This window comes from Oncorhynchus masou, chromosome 12, assembly GCF_036934945.1.
Source record: "Oncorhynchus masou masou isolate Uvic2021 chromosome 12, UVic_Omas_1.1, whole genome shotgun sequence".
Lineage (NCBI taxonomy): Eukaryota > Metazoa > Chordata > Actinopteri > Salmoniformes > Salmonidae > Oncorhynchus > Oncorhynchus masou.
In genome coordinates this window covers 38280264-38292437 of record NC_088223.1, presented here as the reverse complement: position 1 = coordinate 38292437, position 12174 = coordinate 38280264, and the positions used below count along the sequence as shown (strand labels likewise).

Here is a 12174-nt window from a genome sequence, read left to right as displayed (position 1 = left end):
GGAGAATCTTAACACTACAGCATACAATGACATTGTTGACGATTCTGTGCTTCCGGTCTTTGTGGCAACAATTTGGGGAAGGCTTGTTTCAGCATGACAATGCCCCAGTGCACAAAGCGAGGTCCATACAGAAATGGTTTGTCGAGATTGGCGTCGAAGAACTTCACTGGCCTGCACAGAGCCCTGACCTCAACCCCATCGAACACCTTTTGGGATTAATTGGAACACCAAATGCGAGCCAGGACTAATCGCCCAACAGTACCCGACCTTCACTAATACAAGTCCCCGCAGCAATGTTACATCTCGTGGAAAGCCTTCCCAGAGGAGTGGAGGCTGTTGTTGCAGCTAAGGGGGGACCAACTCCATGTTAATGCCCATGATTTAGGAATGACATGTTTGACGAGCAGGTGTCCACATACCTTTTGGTCATGTAGTGTACATATTCAAAGGCGCACACATCTACATTTTGTGTTTCTATTTACCTTGACATTGTTGGTCCACAGATGATAATTTCCCCAAGGTGATCGTAGTGCCTGTCCCAGTACCGGTGTATGTTCCAGTCCCCATGAACCTGTACACCCAGTACGCCCCCCAGCCTGTTGGACTCCCCATACCGGTATGTTAACACCAAACACTACCTAGACTTCACCTCAGTCTGGCACACAGATTTCTCCTCAAATTCTCTCAAACAACAGCTCTGTGCTCTGGACTCATTTGAAACCAACTAACATTGAATAGCAGTTGGAGGTTGGCTGATACATGCTCTTGCAGAACAGAAGCGCAACATGAATAAAGAATTGCAGCCCTCGTAGCCTCCACATCTAACCCTTTATCCGCCCCATTTCCAGCTGCCCGTGCCCATGTTCCTGCCGGTGACTCTGGACAACGCTGAGCGCATCGTGGAGACCATCCAGGACATCAAGGAGAAGATCCCCTCTGACCCATTTGAGGCAGACCTCATCCTCATGGCCGAGATGGTAGCCGAGGAGGGGAGGGAGAAGTCCCCGCAGCGACCCCCTGAAAGGCCAGCCCCAGCAGTACAAGATGGTAACCAGGGGCGGGAGTCAGGGATTGGGATGAGACCTGGGTCATGTTCATTATGCACCAAATGGAGGAAAACAGACTGCGACATGGAAAGATTACATGGACTTGCACAACATTTTCTGTCTGTTGCGTGGCCTAATGAACATGAGCCAGTTGGAACTTGTGAGACCTTCTCTATGGCTTCATAGGCCAAGCTACATCGGTGAATGTGTGTTATAACTGGGGTTTCTTGGCGCTTCCACCAAGTCTCTCTTTTAAAAGCAATTCACAGTTGAACGAGAGTCTAAAAAGCTATTGGTATGAATTCCGCGTTTTTTTTCAGGTAATGTATTGGTTCATTGAGCTTATTTTCCCCCTTTTCAGATATGAGAAGTTTGCCTCGCCTCTCTACTATAGATTCTTCTTTTTTAACCCTTATTGTAGGTAAGTTGACTGAGGATATATTCTCCTTTGCAGCAACCACCTAGGGGAGAGGTGAGGGGATGAATGAGCCAATTGGACAGCTAGGGGTGGTCCAGGCTGGCACTTTAAGGACAGTCTAGAACAACCAAACTCTGAGGGACGTGGGAGACTATAGGGAATGCTTTATTTTACAGCCCGGTTTAAGATCGGACTTACCTTGTGTTTACAGTGCATTCGGAAAGTATTCAGACCCCTTCACTTTTTCCACATTTTGTTATGTTACAGCCTTATTCTAAAATATATTAAATTGCCCCCCTCCCCTCAATCTACACACAATATCCCGTAATGACAAGGCAAAACAGGTGTTTAGAATTTTTTATATCACTTGTAAGTATTCTGACCCTTTACTCTGTACTTTGTTGAAGCACCTTTGGCAGCTATGACAGCCTCGGGTCTTCTTGGGTATGACGCTACAAGCTTGGCACACCTGTGTTTGGGGAGTTTTCCCCCATTCTTCTCTGAAGAGCCTCTCGAGCTCTGTCAGGTTGGGTGGGGAGTATCACTGCGCAGCTATTTTCAGGTCTCACTTGATTCTGACTAGTTTCCCAGTCCTTGCCGCTGAAAAACATCCCCACAGCCTGATGCTGCCACCACCATGCTTCATCGTAGGGATGGTATTGGCCAGGTTATGAGCAGTGCCTGTTTTCCTCCAGACATGACGTTTGGCTTTCAGACCAAAGAGGTTCAATCTTGGTTTCATCAGACAAGAGAATCTAGTTTCTCATTGTTTGAGAGTCCTTTAGGTGGCTTTTGGCAAACTCCAAGTGGACTGTCGTGCCTTTTACTGAGGAGTGGCTGTGCCAGATCTGTACCTTTTGGCTCTGACATGCACTGTCAACTGTGGAACCTTATATAGACAGTTGTGTGCCTTTCCAAATCATGTCCAATCAATTGAGTTTACCACAGGTGAACTCCAAGTTGTGGAAACATCTCAAGAATGATCAATGGAAACCTGAGCTCAATTTCGAGTCTCATAGCAAAGGGTCTGAATACTTATGTAAATAAATAAGTTATTTTTTATTTTTTTTCATACATTGGCACATTTTTGCTTTGTCATTGTGGGGTATTGTGTGTAGATTCACGAAGGGAAAAAATGTATTTAATCAATTTTAAAATAAGGCTGTAACGTAGAAAAATGTGGAAAAAGTGAAGGGGTCTGAATACTTTCCGAATGCACTCTGCTTTTCGATAAAATAAATGTTTTAATTAAATGAAAAGCTGAAATGTCTTGCGTTAGTATGTATTCAACCCCTTTGTTATGGTAAGCCTAAATAAGTTCAGGAGTAAATATCTGCATAACAAGTCACATAATACATTGCAAGGACTCACTCTTGTGTGCAATAATAGTGTATAACATGATCTTTGGATGATTACTTCATCTCTGTACCCCACACATTTATCTTTAAGGTCCCTTAGTCGAACAGTGAATTTCAAACACACATTCAACCACAAAGACCAGGGAGGTTTTCCAATGCCTAGCAAAGAATGGCACCTATTGATAGGCACCTATTGGTACAAAAAAGAAAACATTTGAATATCCCTTTGTGCATGGTGAAGTTATTAATTACACTTTGGATAGTGTATAAATACACCCAGTCACTACAAAGATACAGGCGTCCTTCCTAACTCAGTTGCCGAAGAGGAAGGAAACCACTCAAGGATTTCACCATCAGGCCAGAGTTTAATGTCTGTAATAGGAGAAACCTGAGGATTGATCAACAAGATTGTAATTATCAGTACAACCAATTTGACTGAGCTTGAAAAATGTTGAAAGTAACAATGGGCATAGAATTACCCAGAAAGACTGTAATCTCTGCCAATGGTGTTTCTAACATGCATTGACTCAAGGGGTTGAATACTTACAGTATCTAATCAAGATATAGTGTTTCATTTTTTCATGTTTATTTTTTGTAATGTTAATTTGTCTTCCACTTTGACATTAGAGTATTTCTATGTAGATCATTTAATTTTTTTTTTTTTAAATCAATTTTAATCACACTTTGTAACAATGTGGAAAAAGTCAAGGGGTGTGAATACTTTCTGAAGGCACTGTAACATAGTATTAACAAACTATTTTAACAAGTAGTTCTTACTAAACTGTCAAGTAAATAACAGGGGTTACCAATGAATATGTTGAGAGCTGTCCCATAACTTGAATGCTTTTGTGTTTTCTCTTCGGGGACCAGACCAGGGAAGCACTTACAGTGGAGACCTGGACACAGAAGAATTGAGTAACTTCCTCACCTCTTGGCATGATGAGCCACCTCCCACCCCCGGCGTCTCCTCGCGCCACAGTCGATCCTATGCCCACGAGACGCTCCGACCCATCATGGACATCCACACCCCCATCACACCGCCACCCCCAATCATGGACATAGAGGCTGACTTCCCTGTCCGTGAGTGATGCTGGAATTTTCCACAATTTTCCTTCGTACATCAGCTGATATCTCAAAGTGCTGTACAGAAACCCAGCCTAAAACCCCAAACAGCAAGCAATGCAGGTGTAGAAGCACGGTGGTTAGGAAAAACTCCCTAGAAAGGCCAAAACCTAGGAAGAAACCTAGAGAGGAACCAGGCTATGTGGGGTGGCCAGTCCTCTTCTGGCTGTGCCGGGTAGAGATTATAACACAACATGGACAAGATGTTCAAATGTTCATAAATGACCAGCATGGTCGAATAATAATAAGGCAGAAAAGTTGAAACTGGAGCAGCAGCACGGCCAGGTGGACTGGGGACAGCAAGGAGTCATCATGTCAGGTAGTCCTGGGGCATGGTCCTAGGGCTCAGGTCCTCCGAGAGAGAGAAAGAAAGAGAATTAGAGAGAGCATATGTGGGGTGGCCAGTCCTCTTCCGGCTGTGCCGGGTGGAGATTATAACAGAACATGGCCAAGATGTTCAAATGTTCAGAAATGACCAGCATGGTCGAATAATAATAATACGGCAGAACAGTTGAAACTGGAGCAGCAGCACGGCCAGGTGGACTGGGGACAGCAAGGAGTCATCATGTCAGGTAGTCCTGGGGCATGGTCCTAGGGCTCAGGTCCTCCGAGAGAGAGAAAGAGAGAGAGAAGAAGAGAATTAGAGAACGCACACTTAGATTCACACAGGACACCGAATTGGACAGGAGAAGTACTCCAGATATAACACACTGACCCCAGCCCCCCGACACATAAACTACTGCGGCATAAATACTGGAGGCTGAGACAGGAGGGGTCAGGAGACACTGTGGCCCCATCCGAGGACACCCCCGGACAGGGCCAAACAGGAAGGATATAACCCTACCCACTTTGCCAAAGCACAGCCCCCACCCCACTAGAGGGATATCTTCAATCACCAACTTACCATCCTGAGACAAAGCGGAGTATAGCCCACAAAGATCTCCGCCATGGCACAACCCAAGGGGTGGCGCCAACCCAGACAGGATGACCACATCTGTCTGCAACAGTGCAGGTCAAGAAGAGTTAAGAAAATATTTACCTAATTAACTAAAGTAACACAATAAAATAACAGTAACGAGGCTAAGTACATAGTCAATGTGGAGGCTATATACAGGGGGTACCGGTACCAAGTCAGTGTGCGGGGGGGTACAAGTTAGTCGAGGTCATTTGTACATGTAGGTAGGGGTGAAGTGACTGCATAATTAGCAGCAGTGTACAAAACAAATGGAGGGGGGTGTCAATGTAAATAGTCCTTTGGCCATTTGATTAATTGTTCAGCAGTCTTATGGCTTGGGGGTAGAAGCTGTTAAGGAGCCTTTTGGTCCAAGACTTGATGCTCAGAAAACATTCTGTGACTGGAGTCTGACAATTTTATGGGCTTTCCTTTGACACAGCCTATTATATAGGTCCTGGATGGCAGGAAGCTTGGTCCCAGTGATATACTGGGCCGTACGCAATACCCTCCAAAACATATTGACTTTATAGTGAATGGCTTCTAGCTCTATATATCTCCATCTTTCAACTACCCTGTTATAGTTTAACCATGTAACAACCCTTCTTTGATACTACACACAGCAATTCTTCTGGCCTCATTCTCATTGTAGTCTGTTGTCAAATATCTCTCGTTTTGCCAGAAACCCTGGAGCTGATGGCCCATTGGAGGGATCAGGAGAGGGATAGAAGTCCCAGTCCTCCACCTTCTCCTCCACGACGAAGAGCCAGAAGGAAAGCTCGGGATGGCTTGCCACAGAAGAAAAAGGTACGAGCCAAAAAAATAAATCTAAATGAAATCCCTTTCAAAGAGCGCCTTGTGCAATTTTAATTTCCATATTTTGACTCCCAGCAGTGCGCCTTTTTTAATTTCTCATTCTTTGTAAATATGGGTAACACTTTACTTGACACTGGGCTTCGAGTTAAGTGTTACCTAATTCAGTGTATGTTTGTGACTACCCCGTTGACCCCACAGAGGCGTAAGTCGAAAGCAGCAGAGACTGTGTCAGTGGTGGCGTCACTGGGTGAGACGCAGAGTGACGTGGTGCCCGGCGAGCCCCCTAAACTGCAGCACATGTACGGGGTGGACGCCTGGAAGAGATGGGTCCAGTGGAGCAAGACCCAGCCTGACCTGGAGAAGCCTCGATTTGGCTGTGGGTCTGCTCACTGATGCACTTGACTATTTTGAAAATCCTGATATCACACATTTTTGTTGCTTTGCTTCTTCCTCATTTACTGCCTCCTTTATAGAATTCAACCTACCTCTTAATTGCCTGTGGGACTCATTTAACTTAGTAGACTGAATAAGTTAACCTTGACGTTCTGTTTCCCCGTTACAGCGCGACCAATGGAGATAAAAGAGGATGTTTTAAAGTGCACTACAGCAGAGCTGGGCTACGGTCTCTGTCGGTTTATTTGTGAAGTCAAACGACCCAACGGAGAGTCCTACAGCCAGGACAGTCTGTTCTATCTCTGCCTCGGCATCCAGCAGGTAGAACACACACATTTAACACAGACGTACACACAAAAAACTCACTTCTGATGATATCATTCGGTTAAATGTCATGTATAACGGCCCCTCTTTCTGCAGTACTTATTTCAGAATGGGCGCATGGAGAACATATTCACTGATCTCTTCTATGGCAAGTTCACCCTGGAGATCACCAAGCTGCTGAAAGGCTTCAAACCTACCATAACGGCCAGTGGTAAGACGGCACATGCAGACTCGTACGCCCAGTGGCGCAAATAAAGTTTATAATAAAAAAAATGGTATTAAGGCCTTTGCTTTGACCTCTTATTCCATATCTCGCTCCTCCATTTTAACTCCCACTCTCTCTCCCCCTCTCTTCCTTTCCATTCAGGTATAGTAGGTAGGTTGGTGTTATTAGCATGTTTGAATCTCTCCCCTCCCTCCCCTCCCAGGCTACCTGCACTCGCGGGTGGAGGAGGAGTACCTGTGGGACTGTAAACAGCTGGGGGCCTACTCTCCCATCGTGCTGCTCAACACGCTGCTCTTCTTCTGCACCAAGTTCTTCCAGTTCAAGACGGTGGCCCAGCACCGCCAGCTCTCCTTCGCCCACGTTATGCGCTGCACCAAGTCCATCCACGACAACACCAAGTCCAACTTCCTGCGCTTCTACCCGCCCATCCCCAAGAAAGACCTAGCTACTGAGACAGCAGGTGCTTTGTCTTTTTGTTGTCTCCTTCACTCACCTCTCTACCCTTTGCTCTTGTCCTGTTCATATGTCTTTTGTGCTTTCTGATACTGTGTTTTGCATATGTTTCTGCTCCGATAAAAACATTGCAGGTTTTAAATTATTTTTCCATGAGACTGGAAAATAATGGACTAGCTTCTTCGGCGAGGCCTCAAGCTGCTTGGGAGTCCTCCCGGAGAGTAGGAAGCAAAGACGCCGGACGTGACGTGGTGAGATTAAGACGCTGGGCGACCAATCCTCCATTACCGAGTATACTACTCATCAATGTTCAATCATTAATGAACAAACTTGGCCAACTCAGAGCGAGGATCTCCTTCCAGAGAGACATCAGATTCTGCAACATACTTTTGAGACTCGGCTTTCCTCCGACAACCAGTGGGTTTTATAGTTTTTTTTTTGTGCAGATAGGAAGCAGCCTCTCTGGCAAGCGCAAAGGTGCGGTGGGCAATGCTTTATGACTAACACCCTATGGTGCAACGGAGGAAATGTACAGGAACTTGCAAGCCTCTGATGTCCACTATCCTCCCTGTGCCCAAGAACGGGAAAGGAACTGAATGACTACTGACCAGTAGCACTCACTTCCGTCATCATGAAATGCTTTGAGAGTCTAGTCAAAAACCATATCACCTCCTCCACACTGATTCTCAACACAGGGGGCTCACAAGGGTGTGTGCTCAGTCCCCTCCTTTATTCGCGGTATACCCACGACTGTGTGGCCTCGCACAGTTTCAAATCGATCATCAAGTTCGCTGACGACACAACAGTCGTAGGCCTGATTACCAACGACGACGAGACAGCCTACAGGGAGGAGGTAGGCACTGACGGCGCGGTGCCAGATAAACAATCTCTCCCTCAACGTCAGCGAAAAACAAGTGTTGATTGTGGACTTCACTAGGAACCAGACTGAACACGTCCCCTTCCTCAACGGTGTCACCATGAGACGGTTTGCCAAAAGGCACCTAAATGGCTCTTAAGACCAAAACAAGATTCTCTGGTGAAACCAAGATTCAACTCTACTGAATGCCAAGCGTCACATCTGGAGAAAACCTGGCACCATCCCTACGGTGAAGCATGGTGGTGGCAGCGTCATGCTGTGGGGATGTTTTTCAGCGGCAGGGACTTGGAGACTGGTCAGGATTGAGTTCCTTGATGAAAACCTGCTCAGGACCTCAGACTGGGGCGAATGTTCACCTTCCAATAGGACAACAACCCCAAACACCAAGCCAAGACAACGCAGGAGTGACTTCGGGACAAGTCTGAAGCCAGAGCCCGGTCTTGAACCCGATCGAACATCTCTGGAGACGCCTGAAAATAGCTGTGCAGCGACGCTCTCCGTCCAACCTGACAGAGCTTGGGAGGATCTACAGAAAATGGGAGAAACTCCCCAAATACAGGAGTGCCAATATTGAAGCGTCATACCCAAGAAGACTCGAGGCTGTGATTGCTGCCAAAAGTGTTTCAACAAAGTACTGAAGAGTCTGCATAACTGTAAATGTGATATTTCCTTTTTTTATGGGGTATTGTGTGTAGATCGATGAGGGGGGAAACTATTTAATCCATTTTAGAATAAGGCTGTAATGTAACACAATGTGGAAGAAGTCAATGAGTCTGAATACTTTCTGTATTCAGACCCCTTGAATACTGTAATCTCTGCCAAAGGTGCTTCAACAAATTACTGAGTAGAAGGTTTGAATACTTATGTAAATGTGATATTCAAAGTTGTTTTTGTAATATATTTGCTAAAATTGATAAACTGTTTTTGCTTTGTCATTATGTGTTATTGTGTATAGATTGAGGGGGGGAAACTATATAATCAATTTTAGAATAAGGCTGTAACGTAACTGTGGAAATTGTCAAGGGGTCTGAATACATTCCAAATGTATTTTTTTTTTTCTTCACTTGGTCCCCATGCCCCCTCAATGGTCATGGTGCTATATATATATATATATATATAATTTTTTTATTTATTTTTTTCACTTGGTCCTATATGTTGGAGCTCCCAGCCTAAGCTGTTCATTGTGCCCTGCAACCCTGCACATGACTATTAAACACTATCTCTGAGTGTTGCCTTCAAGGTTTCTTCCTAATTAGGGAGTTCTTCCCTTGCCACTGTTGCCTTGGCTAACTCTTCAGGGGATTTGTGTGTGGGTTGCTGTTTTTAAACTCTGTTTTTAATGCATTTGTAAAAAGTATGACACAGATCAAATTTGATTCGTATGTAATCATGGACTTGTGTGTGTGTGTTTAGCGGATGCAGATGGTGTGGCAGCGAAGAGGAAGAGGGATGACGAAGAGAAAGAGGAGGTGCTTGAGATGATGGAGAACAGTGAGAATCCCCTCCGCTGTCCTGTCCGATTGTATGAGTTCTACCTTTCCAAGTGGTGAGTGACACACACCATCTCCCCATGCTGCAGGCCATGCTGCAGGCCATGCTGCAGGCCATGCTGCAGGCCATGCTGCAGGACATGTCGCAGGACATGCTCGCAGGACATGCTGCAGGCCATGCTGCAGGCCAATCTAACATTTAGTAGTGGAACCGGAAATTCTTCTTCTTGACATTGCTTTTCAAAACTCCGCTTTTCTGAGCTCTTTCCTCATGTCACTGAAAACGAGCCCTCACTAACACAGAGCTCTCCTCCTCACCCTCTTCTCTCCTCCAGCTCGGACTCGGTAAAGCAGCGCACCAACGTGTTCTTCCTGCTCCCGGAGCGCTCGTGCGTCCCCAACAGCCCCATGTGGTTCTCCTCCCAGGGCCTGGACGACCACACCTTGGACACCATGCTGACACGCATCCTCACCGTCAGGGAGATTCATCTGGGAGACCCCCAGAGGAACAAGCCCCAGTCCAAGGACCCTGAGTGGGTCCCCGACCAACATGACGACAACTCGGATTGACCATGAGGACTGGTACACACACACACACACACACACACACACACACACACACACACACACACACACACACACACACACACACACACACACACACACACAGTTATAAGCTTTTGTTTACACACAAACACTACGTGTTGATCCGTAAGGACTCCTAGGATCCACCTTCAGCCATGTGTGAAGAAGAGTGGTTTCACACAGTTCTAGACTGAGACGGTGTCATGTACACACATTGTGTAGGAGATGTGTGTACATGCAAATTATAAACAGATGCTCAACTGCTCAATGGAGACACCGTTCATGCAGTCTGGTCACTACAAGGCAAATGGACGGGAAAAAGTAGGAGGAATCACTTTAAGAACTGCCATACTGCCTTTGTCAGCATTATTGTGGTCGTAGAGAAAAACATGTCCGGTGAACAAGCTATTTTCAAGTTCTTTAACGTCACCATGGGAGAGAGACGATGCTCTCCAGCCCTCTTCAACATGGACTCCGATTGGGGAAATGGTCAAAAGCTTTTAAGAATTTGGGATCCCATATCTGACCAGGTCCTGTACTGCTGAATTCAATATTCCCTGTCTTTCTGCAGGATTCACTGCAGAAATGACAATGGATTGAAATGAATGCCAGTGATTGCAATGCCATGTCAGCGAAGTTGTTTGAGATTTTGTGTGTTAAAGGGATTAGCCTCGTTGTTTTGGGAATGAGATAATATTGTACGAACAACGAGTGATAACTTGCTATCAGTGGTGTTGTCCATTGCCTACTAAAATGGATGGCTGGCAGACATTCCTTGAATTGACTGTTATATTGAGTCATTTCAACTTGTTAAAATGCTTGATGTCAGTGCCCCTACACGCATGTATAATGTTGAAGGAAGGAAATGTCATTCTGTATTTCCTTATGTAGAACACTTGTGATGTCAGGAAAGAGGACGTAGAATTGTTTGTTCATTTGGAAAGACAAGCATTTACCTTGCAAGTGCTCCCCATACTAGTTCAAAATTGCATAGATTTTGTTCTGAGAAACTTTTTTTAAATCAAATATTTTTAAATAAATACTGAAAAACAAATGTTTAACTTTGGAAGCTTTATTAATGCAGAGAATTACAGATGAAATGTGTATTATTTAGTCCTGAACACAATCTAAGAAGCATGCTCAAAGTGAAGATCTCTGATTACATTTTGTCAGTCAGTTTTAGATAGCAATTAGAATGACAACATAGCGAAGCAGTATTACAGATGAACTCCAGTCATCAGCTCACAAACCCCTTAACTACTCATTCATCAATGCTAGCAAATGTGATACTTGAAATGTACTATTTGAAATAGATTTAAACTAACCTCTGACCTAGAGGTGTTGTCCACCCAAAGTTCTATACTATTAGTTAAACACAGTAGAAAATTAATATTGTAGAAAATCTATAATTTTGCTTACAACTTGGGAATTTAATAGTAATGGAATTGCTCTAGATGCAGTTCATTACTATGTCAGTGAAGAGTCAAAGCTACCTGCTCCTCTGGGCTGTCTATAATGATCAGGTGTGTTCCCCCATTTTGACGACAGTCATCCCGACTCTCAGTCCAGGTCAGTGTATTACTAGATAAGCAATACTTTCCCCCATAATGCAGTGCCTTCAGAATGTATTCACACCCCTTTACTTTATCCACATTTTGTGTTACAGCCTGAATTTCAAATGGATTAAATGTACATTGTGCCACACGCAATACCCCACAATGTCAAAGTGGGATTTTGATGTCACAAAATGTCAAGCTGAAATGTCTTTAGTCAAGTATTCAACCCCTTTGTTATGGCAGGCCAAAAAATTTATGCTTAACAAATCGCATTAAGTTGCATGGACTCATCCCGTGTTCAATAATAGTGTTTAACATGATTTTGAAAAAATTACCTCCTCTCTGTACTCCACACACAATTATCTGTAAGGCCTTTCAATTGAGTAGTGAATGTCAAGCACAGATTCAACCACAAAGACCAGGGAGGTTTTTCAATGCTTCGCAAAGAAGGGCACCGATTTTTATTTTTTATTTTTTTTTAATAAGTAAAAAGCAGATGCTGAATATCCCTTTGAGCATGGTGAAGTTATTAATTAGGCTTTGGTCACTACAGAGAGA

General features: G+C 44.6%; 1 protein-coding gene across 3 annotated transcripts in view; it reads left to right on the top strand.

The window, feature by feature from the left end:
* Window positions 1-11114, top strand: part of LOC135550028 (zinc finger MYM-type protein 4-like) — a 35668-nt gene extending 24554 nt beyond the window's left edge. For 2 of the 3 annotated variants that reach the window (XM_064980460.1, XM_064980458.1), the window contains 11 exons: window positions 504-616; window positions 849-1047; window positions 1408-1467; window positions 3693-3902; window positions 5579-5703; window positions 5911-6088; window positions 6275-6426; window positions 6526-6640; window positions 6858-7115; window positions 9399-9531; window positions 9811-11114. In XM_064980460.1, the coding sequence (XP_064836532.1) occupies window positions 504-616; window positions 849-1047; window positions 1408-1467; window positions 3693-3902; window positions 5579-5703; window positions 5911-6088; window positions 6275-6426; window positions 6526-6640; window positions 6858-7115; window positions 9399-9531; window positions 9811-10045 (1778 nt within the window). In that variant the 3' untranslated portion in view covers window positions 10046-11114. The remainder of the gene's footprint in view (window positions 1-503; window positions 617-848; window positions 1048-1407; window positions 1468-3692; window positions 3903-5578; window positions 5704-5910; window positions 6089-6274; window positions 6427-6525; window positions 6641-6857; window positions 7116-9398; window positions 9532-9810) is intronic. The other variant, XM_064980459.1, reaches the window with a different exon arrangement.
* The last annotated feature ends 1060 nt before the right edge of the window (window positions 11115-12174 follow it).